Genomic DNA, 25,320 nt, shown 5'->3' with positions numbered 1-25,320 from the left:
CATGAGTAAAAAAGAACGTGTAAAGATACACCAACAAAAGGCCAAGCTGATCGACATCTTGCTGTCCAAATTCCATTAATTCATTACAATATGTGCTCAATGAACTTGGCATACCTTAGCTCCACAGTGTTAATATTTTTTCCAAATTACTGTACCATAAAAAAAGTAATTTGCCACCTTCCTGATTTCCTTTGTTACACCAAAATTTTGCCACTGAATACTTTCAGCAAATTTATGTCATTTATTGAATGAGCAAAACTATCCAACACCAACTGGCATAATGAGAACAGTATTTGCCCCCTTACAGTTGATAACTGGTTCTGTCAAAGTTAGCTCCAATGATTACAAGCAATATACCCTATAATTCAATATCAGTCTTTTATAATGTCACAGTGACATTTTATCCAATTGTTCCTTTTAGAACTCATTTAACTCAAAAACACTGGTAGGTTTTTGAGCATTAATCATTCATTTCAGGTACTACTATAGCAGCTGTGCTGGGTTTAGGTCTGGACTTTTATTAGGCAGTCCAAAATGTAAAAGATTTGCTTCTTTTCAGCTACTTTAATGTGCACTTTCTTTATTGTTTTGGGTCATTCTTGCTGCATGACCCAGTTTTATGTCAACTTGCAGATATAGAACTGTACATTTTCCTTAAAAGTCTGTCTGATACCGACAAAAATGGTTCTTTCAACCAAGGTAAGTTGTCAAGATCTTGTGGCAGCAAAGCATCCCCACACCATCACAATATGACAACCATGTTTGACTCTTGGTATGATCATCTTATTGTGAAATTCTTTATTTGCTTAAATGTGACTTTATATTTACATTACATTGAACATGAAGTCACCAACTTTGTCCAACAAGTATCACTTTTGTTTCATCTGTTCATAATGCATTCTCCCAAAAGGCTTGGGACTCATGCAAGGGCTTCCTGGCAAACAAGAAACAAGTACTTATTTTCTTCTTGGTTAGGGCTGGTTTCTGCAGGACTTCTCTCCAATGAAACCTATTTTTGATTTTGGAGTCACAGACACTGATTGAGCTAAGGCCTACAGTTCTTTATATGTTTATTGGGAATGTTTTATGTGTTTTGAGATCCAAACTTACTGGAGGATTTTACATTCTGCTTTTGGAGTAATTGTAGCAGGCTGGCCACTTCTAGGGAGATTTAATATGGTTCTAAGTTTCTCCAAATGGAAATTATAGCTCTCACTATAGTTCAGTGGCACCCTAGAGCCTTATACATGGCTTCATAGCCATTTCCGTATGGATAAGTATCAGAAACAATTTTTTGTAATTACTTCAGGAATTGCAAATTCTTCAGGAATGGTATTAGAAGTTTGTTGAATCTTGGTGACCACTTGGCTTAGATGGTGAAGCTCAAAATAAGTTAGATTTTTATTGAGAAGGACTGACTATATTAAAAACTCCCTGCTTTTCGTTTAGGCGACTCTAATTTTTGCTTTATTTTGGCTAATTAAACTGGAGAAAATTATTTTTACAGAAAGTCATTTGGTGCTGGATAACTTTGCTTGTAAGTAAGTTAAAAAAGTTGTATTTGTTCACTCACTTGCCTTTTACCAAATAATAGATTTTTGTTGAAAACCTGAAATCATTCTGTGTCAAATATTTGCAGTAGCACAGAAAATGAGGCAGTCACAAATGCATTTTCAGATGGTATATGGGGATCATTTCTGAATAACTCATTCCATGAGGAAAGAAATGTTTCTCTGTTTTAAGTTGTATGAGTTCATAATTTCACCAATGATTTTTAATAGGAACTATCCATCCATCCATTATTCAACCCGCTGTATCCTAACTACAGGGTCATGGGGGTCTGCTGAAGCCAATCCCAGCCAACACAAGGTGCAAGGCAGGAAACAAAAGCCGGGCAGGACGCCAGCCCACCGCAGGGGGCGCGCGCACACACACACACACCAAGCACAGACTAGGGACAATTTAGAATTGCCAATGCACAATAGGAACTATTGAAATTTAAATAAAAATGTTTGGCACATTCTATTCGAAATATCTCAACAAAAAATTCCTGAACATATCGGGTAATTTCCTTGAAGCATAAGCAAAAATGACACTGATATGTACTCATTTGGCTGATGCCTTTATCCAAGGTAATGCACATTTACCAAACCCATTTTTTCAAAGTTTTATCAAAAAACAGTAAATTTGACCCCTCGTGTTCCATAAGGGTGTGAACCCTAGTGTGAGCTGATGTGGCATGAACAACTTCCAAGTCCTCCTGATCATTTTTGCTGATAACACCTATTAGTTTACTCTTTACTATAAGGGAGTAATTTCCTGTACAATACATGATCCAAAAATGGTCTACACACTAGGGTTTTGGGGCCTAGAGAGACAAAAATAGGTGGAGCGAACCCAAAAAGCTTGATGTCTTCTATAACTAGATATCAAGACGCATCAAACGACATATCATATGTGGGGGATTTCTCATACCAGTGACTCATAAGGTGCTGGACAAAAAATGTGTGAAGTGAATGAAAAGAGTTCAGGAGTAGTTCTTATGAACACAATCAATAAAACACAAAATTCTAGAAAACCTTGAACACGCAACAATTTGTTGTACCGCATTTCACCGTGTTCATTTGGACGAAGACAGTGAAATGAAAGGGTAAGAAGCAAAGACAGCAGTGCAAGTTAAATTTCCAGCATGCCACATTCAAATTTCCACACACAACCATGACCCTCAAGTACCTCCATACTAGTTTTAAAACTGCATTTGTCTACATATTAACATACAGGAGTACCAAATAAAGTGGCCAGCCAATGTTCTTAAGTCTTATCAGCAAAAGCCAAGGGAGTCTATCATTTTTATAATCATGCAGTCAGGTATTTGCTAAACACAAGCAATTTGCATTGTGGAATTGATTTTTATGAGTGCTAACCAGTGTGAGGGCAATGTTGTTTGTTCGTGTATTTTGGTAGAAAAGCATGTGAATGCTAGACAGTCTAATACCCCTTGCCTAAAGGACTAATAAACACAAGATTTTTGTTTGATCTCCAACAGAGACTTAAATTAAATTATAAAACCCTTCCATTTTATTGATGCCTTTCAGATTCCCTGAAGCAATGACACTGTGCCAAGTACATTTTCTCACAAACAGCTTCCTGGCAGAAGGGGCGGCACCAGAGAGGAATGTATACATGCTCGAGTTTCGGCCCACAGACCTCCTACTAATCAGTTACAGAGAGGAAAAGAAACTGAGAAGTGAGATATAAAAAGACATACAAAAACTCTCAATGCACGGATATACAGTACACCCCCCTTGCCCGTTCAGCACCGCAGCTCTCTGAACTTCTTAATAATTTACAGGGTGCATGGATTGAACAAATGTGGTAGGAATGGGGAAACGTAGCTGGTGACTGCGAGTCACCTTTCTTACAGTATTATTTTTTTTTTCTATTAAACAAACTCGTTTTCCTGACCATTGGTTTATTGTTCCACTCGCTCACCTTGTGCTCATCTCGCTTCTCTTCTCTGTCGTATTCTGGACGTGGCTCACACCATTTTGCTTAAACTCTGATTCGCTGCAAATTCCATCTTCACCCTATTCCACCCCATTGCCTACTCAATCCTCGGGGCGGGACTCGTGTGCCGTTCCCCGCGTCCCCCGCCCTCTCCGGTGTTTTCCGTCCCACCGCCTGCACACTGGGAGAACTGCACTGACAGAGCACCTCGAGTCACGTGATGCCGGAGGCAGGCAGATCAAGGGAGCGCCCAGCCCGACGGGAACTGGGAAAGTTCATAGTTCCAGTTTCATAAGTACTGTGTTTTGTCTCTGCGGCCCGGACAGCAGGGTTTTTTGAAGAAAACCATGACTGAAAGAACACCCCTCCTGCACTACCGGCTATCCTGCAGCGTTAATGAAGCCGAAGCTGTGCGTCGGGTGGCCGGCGGCATCGAACAAGAAAGAGGGAGTCAGCGGGCATCAGCCAGGCGTAAGCAAAGCGACCAGCGTGGCCCTAGGCTCACCACCTTCTTCGGGGTAGTTATCCCCACATTGCTCTCCATGTTTAGTGTCGTGGTCTTCCTTAGAATTGGTGAGTCCTCCTGCTTTCGCTCGACTCGCCGTTTTAGTCACTCCCAGTCGAAAGTGAGCGTGCCCAGCTACGACCCCACAACGGCCAATCAGAGAGTAGCCGGGCGGGAATGGGACACTTGTATGAGCCCCCATTCCAAACTTCTGTCTATCGCATTGTTTAAATCTTAACCTGCTATGTGCAGAGGCAAATGTTCTCCCTTTCTCCAGTACAGCTGAACTGTCCTGACATTGGTGTAACCAGGAGGTGAGAACTGTACTGCTTTCCTGTAAAGTAATTTTAATTTGGAAGTAGTGGAGCTGATCTCCTTATAGTGGTATCAGTGGGGATTGATTATTTTCCTTTGTCCCAGTTAAGTTAAACACTTCATCACAATGCTTACAGGAGTTTGAGCCCCCCTCGTATATACTCAATATCTGATTTCCAAAAGTTCCCCAGAGATTATCTGTTCTGCTCTTTAAAATCCTTTAAGAGATTCCAGAATTTTCCATGGTATTATATTTGTAATGTTATTTTGAAAATTCTTTGTCATTCCTTTACAGACATTGCTCTATTTTAGAAGCTAACTGACTTGCTTCATTTCTGCCATTATCACATTAATTTTCTGTCTGCACCAGTCTGAGAGGTCTATGCTTGTTATCTAACCAGTCACCCGATCTGCAAAGGTTAATATTTAAATGGTTGGAGAATGTACTAGAAGAGAGTTACTTTGTGCTAAATCATGTCACTTGTCAGAGGCAATGAGATGTAGTGGTTAGGACTTTGGACTTCAAAACCGGAGGTTGTGGGTTCAAATCCTTCTAATGACATTGTGCTGCTGGTGTTCCAATTGGAAAAACAAAATAAATGTGACCAATTGCATCTCATATGTTGCCATGGATAAATGCATCCACCAAATTAAACAAAAATGTCACTTTCATATTCATGAAATCTAACAATTGTTTTTGTGACTGCAGGGTTTGTAGTAGGCCAGGCTGGTCTCTATCAAGGGATTGTTATGTTCATTGTGGCATACATCATCATCAGCATGACAGTCCTCTCTGTCTGTGCTATCTCCACAAATGGTGCTCTTGATGCTGGAGGTGCCTACTGTATCCTGCCAAAGATCACAAAAGCTTTCACAGAGAAAATGGAAAACGATTCAATGTACACACTAAATATCTCCTTCTTGTGTCTCATTCTCCTAGCAAATTTAATTGGCCTTGCATTCATTGCATAGACTTTGTTCTTCCTGATGTAGATTTAGTCTTGCTCCTCTTCTTTCCTACTTAACATGTCATCCTTTGGTTCTCTGCATGTGATAGAATACAACTTTGTTGTGTTTCTGCATCCATTTGCATTTGCTTGTCATCATGTCTTTAACTACTAGTCAGTTTTACCTTTCCTACTTCTCTTAACTAGCATCTTTTGTATGTTTCCAACACTTTGTTTGTTCCCTCTTTTACTATTTGTTAGTGTGTGTGTTTTCTATACTACTAGTTTTTGTTTTTCTGTTATTTTATTTTATCTTCTACTGAGTTGCATACATGTCACTACTGTATGCAATGCAAGGTTGACTAGTCCTGAGAAAAAAATACACTGGACTTGTAGATTATAGTAGTTATAGTGTCCATGGAGTTAAATCAAGTCTCCATTTAAATATGAGGTTAAAGTGGCACAGTTTTATTTAAATTAGTTTAACTGTGTTTCAGGAATGTGTATCAAGCAACCTACTGTTGATTACTGCCTTCCTTTTCTAGGTCCTCATTAAAATTTGTTTACCAGGACACTTTCCTTAACTGGACCTCACAACACAGATATGATCAGTCGCGCACTTGGACCTGAGTTTGGAGGCAGTATTGGTATCATGTTTTTCTTTGCCAATGTGTGTGGCAGTGCCCTTTTTGTACTTGGGTTGGTAGAGTCCATCATGGACACCTTTGGAATCTCTCCAGGTGCGTGAGCTGTACTGGTGGACACCAGTAGCCAGCAACTGACCTCTGGCCAGCATGATGATTTTGCCCTTTCTTCCATTAGATAACATCAGTACAGACTCTGCACATGTTCTTCCCCGCAGCTACTGGTGGGAGTTACTCTATGCAACAGGAATTTTGCTGCTTTGCTTACTGGTCTGCATGGTGGGGGCTAACATCTATGCCCGGGCAACCTTCATCATCTTCCTCATTGTTATTATTGTGTTAGCCACAGTCTTCATCAGTTTCTTTGCTGTAAAGCCTACCTCTGTGCCGGTCCCCTTTAATGGATCAACAGTGTTTGCCAACTTCACTGGATTTAAACTGTCCACCCTGCAGGGCAATTTAATGCGTAAGTATCCTTGAGGCTTAATTTGGCCAACAACATTGTCTTCCTGCTGAGGGCTAATTGTTCTGTCTTTACAGCCCACTATGTAGTGGACTACACCACTGGCACCATGATGAGTTTTGCCACAGTGTTTGCAGTGATGTTTAATGGCTGTACTGGTATCATGGCTGGTTCCAACATGTCAGGTAAGACTTTTGTTTTTGATACATTTTCCATCCATCCATCCATTTTCCAACCCGCTAAATCCGAACACAGGGTCACGGGGGTCTGCTGGAGCCAATCCCAGCCAACACAGGGCACAAGGCAGGAACCAATCCCAGGCAGGGTGCCAACCCACCGCAGTTTTGATACATTTTTATCTACTAAACTAGTGAGCCTCACAGATTTAGTGTATTTTAGTGTGTATCGTTTGCCTGACTGGAGACAGAGACCTTGCCAGCAAGGTGAATGTATATGTCTGTCCTCTTTGTCAACAGGAGACCTGAAGAACCCCAGTTATTCTATCCCTCGTGGCACCATCACTGCAGTGGTATTCACATACATCATCTACAATCTGCTTTGCATCATGGTGGCTTGTACCTGCGACAGGTGAGTGCCGCTATCCACAAGACCTGGTTGGAGATCTCTATGCAAAAAAATGTTGTCTCAGTGAATTAATTAGACATGCTTTGATTGATTGATGATAGCCTTAATTATTTGAGTATGAGTACAACTGGGTTTCAGAAGTAAGGCATACACAGGTGGTAGTCATTGTGGACTCCAATATGGCACATAGAGCAGATAAGCTGCTATGTTAAGTTTCATTTAGTCTTAATTTCCAATAATTATTCATTGTCTATTCTAACAGTAGTAACACTTGTCAAAGGTTTTCAAATACTTCAAAATACAGGTACCAAAAAGGCATTTCAGCAGGTAGTATGACTCATCGTACAGCATAGTGTCATCGTTTTAAAAGTTTTAGTGAAATTGAAAGTAAACAGTTCACACAAAAAATTAAATAAATTTGATAATACACACACAAAAGGAAAAAAAATTCTGATGTATAATGTTCTGTTTAAGGCACAAGTGTCTAGGTTTCATTTCTTAAAGTTTCTATTTGCTATTGCGTACGCTAGGACCTACATTTGATATATGTACATAACAGTCAGAAAACTATATGCCCTTAATGCCTTACTAACAGTTTGTGTTTCTTTCTAGCTGTCTTACTTCAATATGAGCTCATACAATTGTCTAAATACAGAAATATAGCAGAGCATTAAGAAAATTCCATTCAGTTCTTTTCTTATAGGGATAAACAGAATCAAGTATTATCTATGTGAAAGCTACATTTTTATTAAAATTGAGCAAAGCTATAGTAAATTTACTATTAATATTTACTTAAAAGATTTGCTCTTACATTTCCAGCCCCTTATTATTTGTGCAGGGATCGGAGACAATTACTACACTATAACTTCGTTTCAGATTAATTTTTGTCTCTTACCAAATACAGATTCAATCATAAAAAACCAACACTAACCTTATGTAGTTCTGCTGAAAAGGTATATATTTTGTTTTGAAAGTGCATCCATTCGTGGCGGCATCGGTGCATTTACATTACCAGCAACAACATTGTATATTTGAACATTGTGATACAATATTGTACAATACCCAATACCATTACACAGCCACTCGCAGCCTGCAGAGTTGCTAGATGGATCAGTGGAGTCATGAGTTACATCCCCATATCCATATACTTCCATCTGCAGTCTCAGTGATTCACCAGATAGATCATGTAGGTCCTTTACAGTCAATTGTTTGTGTTTCTTAACGAAGTACAGCTGCAGCTTCTTGTTTTTTTGATGATATTGTTAGAACTCAGCCAAGGCATTGAGTGCTGTAGTTCAGTCTTTACAAGATATGGCAAGTTATGCATTCTAATATGTACATTTCAGCGCCATTGTATTCAATTGTTATTTGACTAATTGTAACACATCTAATCTAATACAAGATATGTCAGCCTCTACTAGCTACTTTCATCAATGGTCAATTTTCAAACAAGGACCCAATGGCCTTTGTTTTTAAATGGTAGCTCATTCTCGACGTACTTATTGCAACACTAGACGTGAAGACTATTAGTAAGGCATATTATGTTGTTCATGGTAACCTTCCCACTACTATGTGTTAAAAGAATCCTGAATTTTTTGTTTTTGGCTGCTACCTTTGTTAAATTGTATGCATACCCAATCCTTTAGTACCTTTCTACTTTCTTTAAAGAGTATTGTTGGAACAGACTCTGTCCCCTCCCAGTACCACCATTAGGCTAAGTGGGTTACATGTTAATTGTATACACTTTTGATGCTATCAATCATTAAGAAGTTAATTTCATGAGGAATGCAGATGCACCTAATAAAATATCCACTTTGTATAAGTACAAGCACATGTAAGCTTGTGTGTGTCTGTGCAAATATATGATAATTTACATAATACTGTGCATATTCATGCCAATGTTGTTTGAGTTGATGTGGACAATTCTGCATAAGAAGTACTGTATAAGATTGTTTATTATACATATATCATTGAGACTTGTGTTTTAACATGAGTATATCTACTGATTCTCAGAGCAATATCTGACATGAGTAAGTACACACACATTCACAAACACAGCAAATATGGGAATATAATTGTGTGCATTTTAGGATTACCATGTGGTGAAGATGAACTCTCATTGTGTCTTTATCACCAAAATGTGGAATTAATCTTCATGACTGGCAGAATGCTTGTCACAGATCCTGTCCCTTTTCTTTGTGCCACTCCATACATGAGTTTGAAATTGGCTCCTGAAGTAATTGCAAGGCTTGATCAAACACCTGGCCTCATTTCCTGTAGCTTCCACAGGAGGGCAGCCTAAGTCAGTCTGGAAGTGTGTGTACCTTCTATTACTGTCTGTTTTGGAAAGCATAGCGGCAGCAAGGTGCATAGCAGATGGAGAAGATGATTTTTATATAGATTTTTTTTTTTTTTTTTAATTATTTTTTTAAACGTTCATGCTGCCATTCCTGTGGGTATCTAGGGAATCTACACAACAGACGAGTGACAAATGAGAAAAGTGACAAGGGAAAGTTTCCAAAAAGGTGAATAAATAATATAGGCAACATATGCTTTCCAATTTCATGGTTTAGAAGTCAGCCAGAATAAATTTATATGACTTAAGTTCTTTGTGTTTGTCTATAAGCCAGCCAAACAGAGTTTTCTTCAAACACCTCACTAATTTCCTTATCATTCTGAATCTTATTGTGGACTATTCTCTCTCCTTTATGCTTCTGTAATTGAGTATGTATGCGATATATACATGTAAGGTAGCTTGGTCCCCTACCTCCTATCATCTGTTTCTCTAATTCAGGGGTGCCCAATGCTCAATCGCAAACGACCGCTAGATCGCAAAGAGAGTGCAGGTGGATCGCATTGCATTCAAAAAGAAAAATTTTAAAACATTAGTCTATCATATATCCTCCCTATGGCATTTACCACTTGATTGACATACAGGGCGGCCAGTCTGAGATCTCTTTTCTTCAAACACACTGGTCATCCCACACGCACGATCAAACGCGTGAGCTACTGCAAAACTCCGGCTGTGATCTAGTTAGCCTTCCAATTTATATCGACTAACGAAGGGATTTAAAAAAATGTTTGAGGAGGGTATGGGCTGGATGTGGAACTGGAAGAGGATTATTTTTCTCACAATGTCACAATCGAAGTGCTTTTGTTTGACGTCTGAGGTTCAATCCCCGATGAGGGGTGCAGTGGAGAGTGTACACCTGATGAGCCCAAAATAGGACGAAACACGTGTCGCATACTCTTTGCATTATTTGACAGTTAACTATGTAATATTCTATGATCTGCTTCTCGCAACTGAGAGGGCACCCATGGCGGATGTTTGCCGACTTGCAGACCAACCACACGCGTTACCTGGTAGGTAAGCACCCATAATATAGAATTTTTAATGTATGTAGATCATTTTGACCTGGTCATTTTAAGCCGAAAAAGTGTGTGCACCCCTGCTTTAATTTCTTTACTCACAATGTCCCAGTCCCTTTATTTCTCTTGCATTCCTTTCTGTTATATTGTTTCCCTCACATTCAGCACCACTGCATTTGTCTGCTTTATGATATCTCTGTTTCAGGGCAGCAGCAGTTGAAAATGTCAAATGTTTGTAGATTTATTTTCAAATTCGCTGCCCCAGGGAGGAATTAATAAGCTAACTTGATGGCTGACAGTGAGCACAATCTTAGACCCTCCCCACCACCACTGTGACCTGGCTGCTGTTTTATCCTCTTTCTTTTTTTATTATACTTCCAGCTTGTTATTACAGAAAGATGAATTAACATAGTATCCCATTTGGGATCAGGAGATATTTTGGGAGAGGATTTGTGGTTGTTGGCCTATCAGCAACAGGACCTGGACCCTGTTTGAAAAGGGTAACTTTAGGGATGAGGACGTGTCTTTTCCCTATGACAGTTTGAGGGAACACGCTGTTGCTTGAGGGGCTTCAGTAATTCCAGGGGTATGAAGAAGTATGCTGAATCTAGTAGCATGCACCAACATTGCTGATTGGCACTATGAGTTTGTTTAATAATTGTGTGTAAATGACAGCATCGACCTGACTGATGCTTAATGGAATTGTGACGCCAACAATTCAGAAAGCTTAACCAGGAGTGGACGTGCTTGGAGTTCTAATTTGATTCTGCCTGACTAATATAGCTTGTAGTGGACTGCCACCATCTGCCCCCTCTGACCAAAATGCTTCACTTGCACCATCCACCCTTATGAGAGTAGGAAATGGGAGACTTTTCTGAATGCGATACCCAACTTGCACAAATGAAAATAAGCTATCTCTTAACATTTAATTCTTGTTTTTTTGGTTTTTTTATCCTCTTCAGGCTCTTACTTCAGAATGATTACAGCTTCATGCGTGATATTAATGTGTGGCACCCAATCGTCACCATTGGGATCTACTCATCCACACTCTCAGCTGCTATGAGCAATCTGATTGGTGCATCACGTATCCTGTATGCCCTGGCACGTGATGACCTATTTGGTGAGAGAGTGGGCATTATTAAGGAAGTAATTTGGGTTTTGGGGTGTGGGGATGGTGGGACGTGCTTGAGGTTACTGAAGTGATTAAAGCAATGTAACCTGGACATTCTGTCTACCAGACCTCCAGTAGTATCTCATGAGGTATGGCCACATGTAGCCTTTCCTAAGCTGGCATTGGCAGCTCATAGTCACCTTCTGTTATTCCTTGTTCCCACTAATATGTCTAGTATAGTGAAAGAGGCTTGAGCGAAAAGGAGATTCTAGCTGAATGTAGATTTTGGTGTCTCTGCTATCTGTTCATAAGCAAAAGCCTCATCTGTGCAAGTGTTTGTCCGAGAAGAAGTAGTACAGTATATCTCCATGAGCTTCACTTATGAGTGAAGAAGGAGCTTGTTTCTTTAAGAAGGTACAATTTGATGAGAAAGAAAACTGCCTAAGCAGGAAGTATGTCGGTAACAAAGAGGTTCACTTCTCCAGTAGCAAGTCTGCCTCTCTCAGTGAGGATGTGGCTGGTTTCCCCCAGTTCTGTCTCTTGTTAAAGACAGGCTTGTATCAACAGACAATGTCTGTCTGGTCAGTGGTAAGTTTTATCTCCACAGATGCCTCTATCCTGATGAGAAAGAGACTGTGCCTTTTCAGGTGGCATTTCGCTGTCAAGGGCCACATGTTTTGGTAAGTGCCACACATTTTTGCTGCAAGCCCTGCATGTTCTTCTGCGGGTGAGACCCTGAGAACTGTGCTGACTCAGCTCTGTCTGCGCCTCGTTACACCCATGACTCTGATTTATTTCTCTGTCTACTTGCGTGTCGTGTAAAACAAATGTCCTCTGAAATTCCAGCGCAACTCAATAAGCCATGCACCAACCAGCCTGTGCAGCTTGTGAATGACAATGGGTGTCTGGCATCCTGTTGTACAGGAGAGGTTTGAAAGCTGACAGCAAGGGTCCTTGCAATTTAGGAGAAATATTGTTCACATGTGGGGTGATAGAGGGAGCTTCGAGTGATGTGATGAGTGCTTTTCCGGTTTATGAACTATAAGGTAGTAGAGATAAGATGCTTATCTTACATCTTCATTCCTTTTTTCATACAGGGAAAGTATTATCCCCTGCAACAAAGACATCAAGTAGTGGGAACCCCTGGGTGGCTGTGCTAATCTCCTGGTTCCTGGTTCAGGTGGGTATTGGCTATCTCCATAGATAGGGCCTTCTTGTTAATGAAAGTAACAGGTTGACATATGCCACCTTTGGACTGATGTTAGCACATTCTCAGACAGCCCACTTCTGAATTGGAATTATCCTTTAGGAATACATGCAGTTTCTGTTTACATGTATGTACATGTTGATTCTTGCTAGCACTCGCAGGTTAATTTATTGATACATTTTCATATATTTAGAACTTCTTTTGTATTCATTAACTGTCACTTATGTCTTTGGCTTTATGTATACTTTTGGTCTGCTATTTAAATGCTTTCAAATTTAACTTGTGTGTATGTTGACTGTCCCCCACCTTTATGTGTGTAAATGTCTGTGCCTTCCGTTTCATTTCACTGTCTTTATTAACCACTCTGTATTTGCATCTCCATGCTTTCAATCTTATCTGTATATGATCTGATTTCTATCATTGTACTTGTAAGTATTCATTCTGTCTTGCCTGTGTGAGCTCTTTTTATGTATGTGTTCATATACTGTACATGTAGGTATGTGTCTGCTGGTATCTGTGCGAGTTCTAGTATATATCTTGTTGGTGTGTGTCTGTGTGTGGATGGATGTGTTTATATCAGTAAATGTACCCTGATATACTGCACAATTCTTTTCAGTTGGTGCTTTTCTCTGGGAAGCTCAACACAATTGCTGGCATTGTCACCATCTTTTTCCTTCTGGTTTATGCAGCTGTTGATCTGGCTTGCCTTGCACTTGAGTGGGCGTCAGCCCCCAACTTCAGGTAAGTGCTGAGTTGTACATTTTTCCCAAGCATCACATCAAATTCCTTAGGATGTTTGTCAGAAAGCAGCCAAAATGTTACAGTGCCTCAACAGCTTTAAAGCAAGAGAAAGGCTACTGTTTGCCCCTATCTAGTTTGAGACTAACGGTTCACACTCTTTTTAATAGATTCCATATCGCCTGCTCTTTTAGGTTTTTAGGCTCTTTTCAGGTGCATTTCGCCAGAGCCCTAGATCACAGAAAGTAGGCCCTAGTGTGGTCTCTTTAAGACTGCGATGGCGGCAGCCACAGCAGGTGCTATAAGTGTGCAGTGCACACGAGCTGGGCTTTTAAGTTAATTAGCCACAACCCCAAGCCTCAGACGTGTTAATCGCGGCACTAGAGAAGAAGCTGTTTGCGTGCATTGGGTCGACGTGCCGCTGCACATTAAGCTGAGTGCATTTCTTGTGTTGTTTAAAAGGGAGGAACACCTCTGAGGGAGCGGGAGGCGGGCAGCCTTTTATTTTCTTTAGTGCAATTTTCCCAGTCGGGTGCATTAATGATAGAGACGAATCATTTAAATGGTAATTACAAAGGCCAGGAACACTTCTAATGGATGTTTATCATTAAGTTCTATTATTGCAGAAAATTGGGGTCGTCCTGTGATTGATGACCCCATCCTAACAACTGGGACGACTCAGTTGCAATTTCAGGAATCCAGCTCCCCTTGGCCCTGCTTTCTTTCTTTCTTTTTTTTTTTGCATCACTATAATTATTATTTTTCACATTTCTTCATTTCATTATTCCTCCCCATTCAGCCTCACAGCAGCAATTGCAAACCCACGCGTTCATTTACAACAAAATCTATTTTTAAATGATTTCCCTTTGTTTTTCCTTTTATGTTTGCTAGTTTTTCCTTAATCCTATTGTCTAACAGCCTTTTTGTCATTTTTGCCAACACAAGGGTGGATGTCACTGCATTGCCATTTGGAATAAATGCTCCTAAACCCCCATTACTAATGGGTAACATTAAAAGGTGGTGAGATAATTCTGAATCGGCATTTCAGTCTTCAGGAAGCAAAACTGGAACATATAGACTCTCAAGAACTAAAATGTAGAACTGTAAAATATGGACTGATTATTCCTCTTAGTGGTAAAGTTACCGACTAGTGAATCTTGACAGAATCAGACATCTAGGGAACATAGCTCTGTGATACTCGGATCTGATTGGATTAACCTGCTTGTAGATAAAGATGCAAGGCTGTACAATTTGACAGGCTCAAAGTCCAAGGCCTTAATTTACAGAATAAAAAATAAAAGCTCCAAGAGATGCTCACCGGGTAATGGCTAGGAGCTCAAAGTAGGTGGCAGATGTAGACAGTCTTCTCCAATGTGTTTTTTTGGTTTTTTTTATTGTTTTTTTTTTCTTTTTCATAGCTCAAAACCTAAAGACTGATAAAAAATAAAACCTCAACATATGGTCTAAATTCTTCACTACTGTCTGTTTTTTACTTCTGCTTAATTTCTGTTTGACTTTCTTTAACAGTGTTATCTTGACAAGCACAGCAATATTCCACCTCTTCGCTTACTGTTTCTTCCTTCTTTCTGCAGGCCAACCTTCCGATTTTTTACCTGGCATACTTGTCTGTTAGGTATAGTGGGCTGCGTTGTCATGATGTTCCTCATCAATCCTATTTACGCCTCAGCCAGTATTGCATTCATGTTGCTTCTACTTCTCGTTATCCACTACATGTCTCCCACCAGCAGCTGGGGCTACATCAGCCAGGCTCTTATCTTCCACCAGGTAAGGTCATAGAGGTTATGTCTCTAGTTCTGTCTTGTAATCAGCAGTACAAAATTGTCCTAATTGTGTTTGACTCCCCTGGGTATTGACATGTGAAAGACTATCCAGTTTTTTCCACACACAAACATTTTCTAGTTGTTTCGCAGTTCAACAAACCATTTCCTTTTGACAGGGAAAATGTAAGCATTTGTGTATAGATACTCTGAAACAGTTTGGTCAAGAAAATATGTAGATGATGGAAAATCTAAGTTGCTATGACAAACTGTTCTTTAAAAGTAGTCTGGAGCTTTAGAGATAAGCTGCTAAAAGGAAAGTTTAAAAAAGTGCAGGTGATCCTTTTTTGCTACGTACTATTGTAAAATGTTGCACTTTCAGCTGTCATTCTCTGTGAAAGGGAGCATTTTGGAAACCAAGAATCTTGACCACTAGCTCTGTGTGGGCTTGAAACCAGATTTCCTAACTGAGATGCCAAATTTCATTGGTTTTGAAAGTGAGAGCCCTCCAATCAAAGACCTCTTTGAACACAGAGGGCTCCAAAGTCAAGCACTACAGTGTAACATTCTTGAAATAAGGCGACTACGATTTCTAGAATGATTTTAGTTAGTTAGTTTGAAGACCGAATGCTTCCATTTCTGACACTAACATGTGTTAAACTTGAAATTAGGATACTGTCAGTTTATATACCATTTCAGTACTCTGATATACTCTAATGTTTTTAGTAAGTTTGAAGCAAACATTATTATGTTCACAGGATGCTGTCATATGTCACTAGATCTTAACTAAACAACCAACTCTCTTTTTTGCTGCAGGTAAGGAAATATCTTCTGATGCTCGATGTACGTAAAGAGCATGTTAAGTTCTGGCGCCCACAGGTCCTTCTTATGGTGGCCAATCCCCGAAGCTGCATGGAGCTCATAAGTTTCATTAATGATATCAAAAAAAGTGGCCTGTACGTTCTGGGTCATGTGGAGCTGGGAGATCTAGGTGAGAATTAGGGTGTTAGGAAAGAAAACATGGTATTTAAAACTAGAAGGTTGTAGCTGTGTACCATAGTCCAGCAGGTCCAGTTGCGCATGTCCTAACTGACAGGTCCTCTTCAATGACATGTAGCTAAGTACTATAAGTCCAGTCTGCTTAGTGATGGCTAAGATGACTCATTTATTGTGCAAAAACTGAAAGATTTACTTTGATAAGTTTCATTCAGTTTAACTATTAGGATGTAACCAGTCAAATTTCATGTGTAGTTTTAGTAGTTGGTTCTGATTGATAGACTTCTACATGTCCGTTTTGAGTAAATACTATCCGTTAAATCAAACACCATACATCATTCTCCATGTGCTTTGCTGGGAACTCAAAAGTCGTTATTTTTCTCTTTAGGCACACTGCCATCTGACCCTCTGCAGCCACTGTACGACTCCTGGCTTATGCTTGTCGATAAATTGAACATCAAGGCCTTTGTCAACCTAACACTAGCGGGGTCGGTACGGCAAGGTGTTCAGCACCTGCTCTGCATCTCTGGGCTTGGTAAGTGCTTCCTAAGGTTCAAGTCAGTTTCCATTATCTTGGCATTTTATGACTTCTTTGGTTTTTATTCAAATTTTTTTTTTCCTTTTAGGTGGAATGAGGCCCAACACTCTAGTTCTGGGATTTTATGATGACTGCATACCTCAGGAGGAACACTTGAACACCTCTTCTTCAGTGGATACAAGTGTAAGTGGCTTCTCTCCTGAGGACAGTGAGGAGCTACAGATGAACTTTCCCCCACTGCGGACAACACCTGAAGGGAAGGCCTTGTCAGGCTATGAATATGTGTCAATACTGTCTGATGCTGTCAAGATGTTAAAGAATATCATTCTGGCGCGATATTTCTCAAACTTTGACCGCAAGCTTGTCTTGGCACGGAAATCTGGCCTCTACATTGACATCTGGCCCCTGAACCTAATGAGACCAGATAGCAGCAACTATGTGGATACATCCAGTCTCTTCCTGTTGCAGTTGGGCTGCATTCTTAACATGGTACGAACTTGGCGCCATGCCAAGCTGCGGCTGTTTTTGTGTGTCGAAGTAGGTCGTGTAAACCAGGGCCCCAAAGAAAAACTCAAGCAGCTGCTAGCAAAGCTACGCATCAAAGCTTCCATTGAGATGGTACCCTGGGACTCTGTGGTGGCCCTGCATTGGCATAAGCAGCTTCCAGATGCCAACCAGGAGGAGGAGGAGGAAGAGGAGGGTGACTTTGTAAACAGCTTCCCTAGTAATGCTATGCGTATTTCAGATGAATACCTTAAGGCAGTCAATGCCATGATCTTAGAGCACTCCTCAGCCCCAGTTGTGCGTTTTCTGTATCTACCAAGACCACCAGCTGACACAAGTCTCTACCCCACATATTTGCACCACCTGGACCTCATGACCAGAGGTCTGGGTCCCACACTGCTTATTCACGGGCTCAGCCCTGTTACCAGCACTGATCTTTAAACACAAAAAGGGTGGAAAAGATTCTTGTTAGTTGTTTTTTACTTGTCTTTTTTGTCACTGGCCAATTTTTGAGAAGAAATTATTTAATAAAGGACAGTTTAAGTAAGTGGTTGATGATGTCTGTTTTGTTCCAGAATCTCACCTTGATCAAACAGAGAGTGAGCAACAACTGCAATGTCTGCAGTGGATGGAAATGAAAGCAGAGTTGCCTGCCAACTTGGGGATCATTACATTCCTCTCACTTCCACTACGACTGATGCATTTATTTTAGCAGGGGGGTGACCTCTGGGGTCACTAATTTCCTGCGATCACTGAGCAACGTACATCAGCCAATTCTAGTCGCTCCGCAACAGAGTCAGATTCGAGGCTGTCCAACAAGCCCAGGGCTTTTGACGGAATAGATGCTTACTGGTAATAACAGGCCTGCCATCACAGTTGAGGCTTATTGATAGGTGCCGAGCTTCTGAATGACTAATGGCTTTCTTCAATAACTAAACCCTCCCACCAGCCTACAGACTTTGTGCTCCCATCAGAGCAGAGGCTCACCAGCAAACCCAGAGGTCCTAATCATTCTGATGATCTGCAGTTAGTTCAGTCAGTCATCCTAATGGAATAGAGTGCAGACCATATGCTGTTAACAATATGAAGTGTGGGCATGGGACCGGTCTTACCAAAACACTAGTTGCACACTAATTTCTGTTAACCGTGGATTAAGGGTCAGGTGATGGTTAACACCACTGCCCTACAATTCCAGCAGGCTGAATTTGAATCCTGTTTCAATCAAGTTCTCACTGGGACTGCCCTTAAACTTTCTCTGGGTGCTCAAGAATTACTTCCGGAAATAAATTTTAAAATGTATATCTTTGAGATATAGGAGTAATACTAAACTGCCTTGGCATGGGATTTTGTGTGTGTCCTCTAATGGTCAGGTATCCAGATCAAGTGCTGATAGAACCTTGTGACTCAGAACTGTTTTTTTAGGTTTGGAGAAAAGGACTGGTGGTTTACCAGTAATCCCAGTTCTCCCACAAAACTTGAGGCTAGTCCATAACACCAAGATTAAGTGGTAATTATTACAGATATTTTCATTCAGTATCATTTAGGACAAAAGGTAGTTAAGTAAGATTTTTTTTTTCTGCTGCTTCACCTGTTGTAGCAGCCTAACTGGCTACCAGCCATGGACATCCAGGGTCTTGAGTAGTCATGGTAAAGTGATGCTGTCTTAAAACTTGTTGAAGCATTTTCTGACTAGATGTACAACCTCAGAAAGACTGGCCTTGTTTGATGCTAAAGCAAATGCAGTTGTAACACTTAAGACTCCCAACATGTCGGACAAAGACAAAATATGTAATCCCAGAGAAAATACCCACTGGGCTGATTAAAAGATCTTAGTTGCTGCAATGGCTGTAAAGTCATTGGCGAGAGGAACATCATAGTGTGGCTGAACTCTTCTGCGGGTTGATCTGCAGGCAGCTGCCAGCAGGTGTGGAAGTAAAGTAAGATTTGGGACTGTGAAATGTAACTCTAAATCATAATTTGGAGCAATTGTATCCTGGCATCCACGGAAAATCAATTGTAACAGTGCTCTTGTGGGCAGATTGTTGGAGTCAAGCATATCTAAAGGGTGAGAGCCTATGTTCTTATTTAAAAAAAAATAAATAAAAAAAAACTTCTACCCCTGCCATCCATCTGATTAACATTCAATCTACACATCATGCTCTCTCTGTGTGGCCCACATCTCTATTACACGCACTGCTCCTCAGAGAAAGGCAACGCTCCACGACTGCATGCCAAGTGTGACTATGAAGGCAAGAAATTAGGCAATTAACAGCAGAGCGTGACCCTGAGCGAGCGCAATAATTACCCTGAGGCCCCTGGCATAGCTACGCACTGATGAGGGATGACTGCCATCACTCTGACATTCAGGCAAACTTAAAGATGTAGGGGCAGCACTGCCACCACTCGCAGTCGCTTCTCTTTGTAGTTTGATGCTGTTGACTTTTAGTATTCTGTAGCTTTAATCTAAAGGTATCAAATTCTGTCAGATTTCAGCAGCCAGCAGTATCCTGAATATTTACTTTATAGGAGTTTGGATGCTGTCATATTGCAGAATAAATCCGATTGATCCAAAGAAGTCATCACGTAATTTTCTAACCCGCTTAATCCAGGCTGGAGTTGTGTGGGGTGCTGGAGCCTATCTCGCCTAGCATAGGACAAAAGGCAGGAACAGGCCCAGGATAGGGAGCCAGGGCAAACACACACACTAGGGTCAATTTAGCATCACCAATTCAACTAACCTGTATGCCCTTGGACTGTGGCAGGAAACCAGATCACCCCAGAGGAAATCCATGCAGACATGGGGAGGACTTGTAAACTCCATACGTGAAGGACCCAGGATGTGAACCCTGGTCTCCTTACTGCGAGGCAGCTGCGCTACCACTGCACCACCCCTTGATCCAAAGGAGCGTGATCAAGTAATCCTTCCCAGATTTCAGTATCCTGCAGCTTTATAACTTGGAGCCTGACTTTGCCCTTTTGTACCATCCTGCAGTTTTCTTCCCCTTAAGTCTGATCAGCTTACATCTCTTTAGTCAATCACATCAGATCTTTTTAACCTTACTTGTCTGAGGTCTGACCCAGTCCTTACTCACTAGCAGTTAACTTCTATCTACTCACAGCACAATAAAGGTTTATTTTGGCTGGCTTAACCTCCAGCTCAGTAATGTACAAGTTCACCTTACTCGAGCCCAGTTCTATCAGTTCTCAGTGTCATCTTCCTGGACCCTGATTCTGCCAGACTGCATGCCCTGTCAATTTTTCTTTATGACACAGCGAGTGGCCAAGACTATTTCAGTTATTAGAGGTCGTACATATTGATCAGCTTTTCGATGTTAGGGAAAAGTAAACACCCAGCCGGAAAAGTTAACAACCCTTGGTATGTTGATAGCTGCATTTAAGTTGTTTCATTGGAAGTTTATATTGTGGAACCACAGACTGGCAGCCTTTCTAGCCTGAGGCATTTAAATGCTGAAAAATTTGCAACAGTTTTCTAGATAGAACATTTTTAATACTATTCTTATATGCCTGAGTTTCCAAAATTTTGGTGGCAAATAAGCTAAGGATCTTTCCTCACTTTAGTTTCAATTAAATTCTTCTTTGCCTCTTCTCTTGAAGTACTACCTATAATTTTCAGAGCATCTTTCCTATAATTTTTGTACAAAGACGCATGGCAGTTTTCCGCACAAAAATGCTAAGTTATTTTTTTACATGAATATTAGATTTTCTTGCCTTATTTCCATCTCTAGCAGAATTACAGAAACAAAAATAAGAAACACATAAGGAAATTTTGTGATTCGTAACCATAAACCCATGAAAAGATCTTCCTACTCGTAACCCTTAATACCTCAAGGAAAACTTTTAGTTTGATTCCCGCTGTGTAAAACTTTTCAAAGTAAGCAAGAGTGTTGAATAGTAAGTCATAAAGCTTATTGAACTGGTTTAACTAGCCCACTTGGTACTGCACTTGGACCTGACAGCTAAGGATTTATTTTCTTCTTAATTGTCTCCCAATAGGTCATTTCGTTTGACCTAGGCACCACTTTTCTTAAGCCATATAGCACCTGACAAAACACTCTCACTGCCATTGTCTGGCCAAAAATCCAAGGTTCTTCACCCCAAAGTCAAGCCACACCAAGTCGATCCTGCTGCAAGTATCCCTGCTAGACCATCGTCAATGTATTTACTGCTAAAAGTCTTGCATTGGACTAAAAGGCTGCCTCTCTGGCACTAAAGCAATTAAGCAGCAAAATAAAATGAAAGTAGCGGGCCAGTCCCGCCGGAGGGGGCGAAGCTAATACTGCATCTCCCTTGGGAGCTGTGCTCCCTTTAATTACTTTGATTTAATCACCCGCCTCAGAGGAAAAAGCCTTTTGTGTGAAACAATGGGGCTTTGACAGAGGGCAGAGTGCCTCAGTCTGCCAGTTTCTCTTTTAGACAGAGAGGTCGGCACCTCCTGCATTGTCACACTCATCAAGCAGAGAGGCCACTCAGGTGAGGGGACAGGAACACGGGGACATGAGACTCCAAATTGGAATAATCTGGCAAGACCAGGAATTGCATACTGCAGTATTTCAAGTGGGGATCAAGAGGGAGAGTGCAAATTGTGCGCAGGAATATTAATGTACTAAATGGTGGCAGAGATCCAGACATGAATATTCTTAGGTCATCGACTCCATTCTGGAAAATCTGAAGGCATGCTTCAGGCTAGAATATGTCAAGTGGACGGTGGGCAGCTCTTGTACTTTGGCACGTTAGCAGGCTGCCGATCAAAGCCTCAGTATTGATATCTTGTCATGAGGCTTGTTGAACTCAGCTAATGGCCAGCAGCCCCACCACTGAGTCACTAATTGCATTCTTTTATTAGGAAACGTTCCTTCAGCCGCTGCCAGAAAGATAGCATCAGAGGGACATCATGACAACAGTTTGTAGTGGTCAGATCTAATAGCCAGATCTAACAGGGTCATTCACCACATCAAATGGGCTCAAATGAGGGCTTCAAAGCAGGCATGCAGATCTCAGTGGAGGTGTTTTCTCAATATCAGGTAGATAGCTCTTTGTTACCTTAAACATTTAAATGTAGAACTTTGGGAATGAGCTTCACACTCTCTCCTTTCTTCAGTGTCTTTGACATTTAAACATTTCCACACATCTAGACATTTCCAAACCTTTCTAGACTTATTAAGATCTTAGCTCTTTAAGGTCTTGTCTCCATGAAATAATTTCTGAATGTAATCCAAGATCCTTTAATCTATATATATATAAAATTCTTTTCGCATTTGAAACGGAAATTATGTATGACCATGCGAAATGGAAATTACGTGTGACCACAGAACATATTATAATACAGGAACTAATCACTTCGTTTGTGGACGCCATTTTTATATCATCTTTATGAATTGTTATTATTTGTGTTAGAGTTAATTTACTGATATTAAAAAGAAGTAAACACAAACACGCTAATCTATCCCATAGAAGTGTGCCCCGTGTCGCCCTCTCCCAGACCTCCTCTCTGGACTCCAGCACTGAGCCGTTCGCCACCAGGCACATTCTGACAGAGTTTTATTTATTTGTCCAAGTGACTGTCGCGGAAACTGCCACATTATAACTTTTTTTTAATTGGCAGTACTTGATAGTAGAAGAGATGAAGAAAACAGCTTTGCGTCTTTCTACTTTTTAACTGCACCATGCTGTAAACAATGTGAAGACGAGACCGCCTTCAGTGGCGAGGGGTTGTGAGAACAAAGTGGACGCTCGGAGGCGCGGAATGTCAGGCTGCTCTGCCGGGTCGAGAGCTTCACAGTTTCGGGTGCCGTCCTCTCTTCTCGCACTGTTTGTGACACTTTGAGTGCCCCGTCGGCTCCTGGGTAAGTGGAAATCATTGTGAATGCGTGTGATCGGCGCCATCAAAGCAAAACTCTCTTTGTAAATTGTGCTTCACGACTACTTACTGTCCCTTAAGGTGAGTTCAGATCACTAAAACCCTGCAACATTCAAGGTTGCTTTTGTGATAAATTCTTTTAAGAAGATGGAGGGTTTGCATCTAAGAAGATGTACCGACCTCTTCATGTTAAGTTTTGGACTTGGGCATTGTTTGGACCTTCTGGCCGTTAAGCATGGAAGGGCAGCGTCCACATTTCTCAGAATAATTTTTCTCTTAAATCACAGGCACGTAGTGCAAGGTTGTCAGGCAGAAATTTGCAGGATCGCATAGAAAATGTAATTTCTATACCTCAGCAGTTGTGTAGCACCTTTCACAAGGGATCTGCTACTGAGAGATGATGCAAATACATTTAAGCTGCTGTTAGTTCTACTTACCTGTTATATATTACCTGAAAGCACTCCAGTACTGCTCAATGTATCTTTACTTCTTACATGTTAATGTTTTACTGCTTAATAATTTATATACTACATTTTATTCTTTTCCCTTGCACTCAGTGAGCGAAGCCACTGGGTAATCAACTAGTACAAAATAAATAACTCTGGAGTGTAACCCTCACACCAGAGGCTCAATCAGAGATTCATTACACTTATTGGTAGAAACAGAAATATGCAAGAATACCTGTGATCTAGAAGACTAAGCCACACTTAGACATTGTTACCAGTAGGTTTCAGGTCCTGTGAGTCCAATATTAGCTTAATCGCTCCATTTATTAGTTACCACAATGGTGAGGGGCAACATTCTCAGTCTCAAAGACCACTGAATTCTACTGTTCTGCTAAGACAGAAAAAACAGTAGGCCGAAAGGCTAAAATGATGGATCAGAGGATGACAAGGAATTCCAGAAACAAAAAACACATTGGGGTCATAAGTCAAAATATAATGAATATTAAATAAGCATATCTAAATTCTAAACTTCCCAAAACCTTAAATTCAAAACACAACTAATATGGTACCCCTAATTTGAGTAATCTAGGCCTTCGGGATGTAGAGGCAAACATTTTACAGGGATATCACTCTTCTCCTTACCCAAACACCTTTGTGAGTCCCATTTACTTGATTTGTCCATTACAACAAAGGCAGACTCAGCACAAATTTCCAGAAATCTGTGGACTCCAATCATTCCTGCCCTTGAAGACTTAAGGTGCTTCACATAATTACAGAAGGCTAAAGAAGGCCAATTACCCTCAACTGAGGTCATCAGATCCTTGTAAGTCTCATTCAAACCTGTCACGTAATATTTAACTCAGCTCCCTCTGGTTACATAGCACTTGATGAATTCTATTATTCCCACTTTTTCCGGTTTACAAAGTCCCACTTACAGCTATTATGACTTTGATGGTTACACTAATACCTTTTTGTTTTTCCAAGACATTGAAGACAATGCTCACTCCCAGTATTTGTTAACTTGTTGTTTCTCCATCTTTCTCTTATCCATGACCATTGTCATGTTTCAGCCTGTTTTCCTCCTCCGGCTGGGTTTTTATTGTTTATTTTTGTGCCATTTTCTATGCTAATGATGATTTTTTTATTATGGGCATCATTCTTTGTTTTTGATCACGTCTATAGGTTGACTGTGTTATGTTCTAGGTGTTTTGTGGGTGGTCCCCCAAGAGACAGGACTACCTGACAATCGCCCCTAGGATCTGCCCTCTGCCGTATAAATCAGGAGGGTTTTCCCCCATTCCTGGCAGTTCATTTTGAACATGCCAGAGAGTGGTGAGTTGCTTGAGTTTTGCTATACAGTCCTTATTGTTATTAATGGATTTTTGACCTTTTCCTGTTTTTTGTTTGTTTGTTTATTTGTTTTAGCCTTATTTCTGTATTTCTGTATCAGGACCTTGTTCTCCTGGATTTCCTTTTGTTTTTGTGAACTCCATTTTGCCTTTTGTGCTCTATAGAGCTTGTTTTTGAACAGGTCATTTTTGTGAAAATAAGCCTTTTTATTTTATAAATACAGGTATTCTGTGTTGTCCTTATATCTAGCCTGGCTTTGGCAGTATATACCCTTTAGGTAGGCATTATTGGAAGTACTTGGGACTCCTAAGCAACAACAGCCATGAAGGTCATACTCACACTAGTTTTCCATGGTTTCAAGCACTGCATTGGCCCTAGCTATACATGACATCATGGGTGTATCTCAGGTTGTATCTCATTAAGTGTCCATGCACTTATT

The 25,320-nt window shown here is 40.6% G+C and overlaps 1 protein-coding gene across 6 annotated transcripts in view; it reads left to right on the top strand.

The window, feature by feature from the left end:
• The window catches only part of zgc:153039 (uncharacterized protein LOC767698 homolog), a 92,533-nt gene extending 74,779 nt beyond the window's left edge, over positions 1 to 17,754 (top strand). Inside the window, exons 1-13 of one of the 6 annotated variants that reach the window (XM_039765061.1) lie at positions 3,386 to 4,080; positions 5,037 to 5,171; positions 5,877 to 6,014; positions 6,097 to 6,384; positions 6,459 to 6,566; positions 6,858 to 6,969; positions 11,298 to 11,455; positions 12,544 to 12,626; positions 13,270 to 13,394; positions 14,984 to 15,176; positions 15,986 to 16,160; positions 16,554 to 16,700; positions 16,792 to 17,754. In XM_039765061.1, coding sequence (XP_039620995.1) covers positions 3,855 to 4,080; positions 5,037 to 5,171; positions 5,877 to 6,014; positions 6,097 to 6,384; positions 6,459 to 6,566; positions 6,858 to 6,969; positions 11,298 to 11,455; positions 12,544 to 12,626; positions 13,270 to 13,394; positions 14,984 to 15,176; positions 15,986 to 16,160; positions 16,554 to 16,700; positions 16,792 to 17,648 — 2,745 coding nt within the window. In that variant the 5' untranslated portion in view covers positions 3,386 to 3,854 and the 3' untranslated portion in view covers positions 17,649 to 17,754. Of the gene's footprint in view, positions 1 to 3,385; positions 4,081 to 5,036; positions 5,172 to 5,819; positions 6,015 to 6,096; positions 6,385 to 6,458; positions 6,567 to 6,857; positions 6,970 to 11,297; positions 11,456 to 12,543; positions 12,627 to 13,269; positions 13,395 to 14,983; positions 15,177 to 15,985; positions 16,161 to 16,553; positions 16,701 to 16,791 lie in introns of those variants that run through there. The other 5 variants (XM_039765068.1, XM_039765076.1, XM_039765100.1 and 2 more) reach the window with 5 other exon arrangements.
• The last annotated feature ends 7,566 nt before the right edge of the window (positions 17,755 to 25,320 follow it).

The sequence above is a fragment of the Polypterus senegalus genome, chromosome 1 (assembly GCF_016835505.1).
Source record: "Polypterus senegalus isolate Bchr_013 chromosome 1, ASM1683550v1, whole genome shotgun sequence".
Classification (NCBI taxonomy): Eukaryota; Metazoa; Chordata; class Cladistia; order Polypteriformes; family Polypteridae; genus Polypterus; species Polypterus senegalus.
This window is presented reverse-complemented; position numbering and strand designations above follow the sequence as displayed.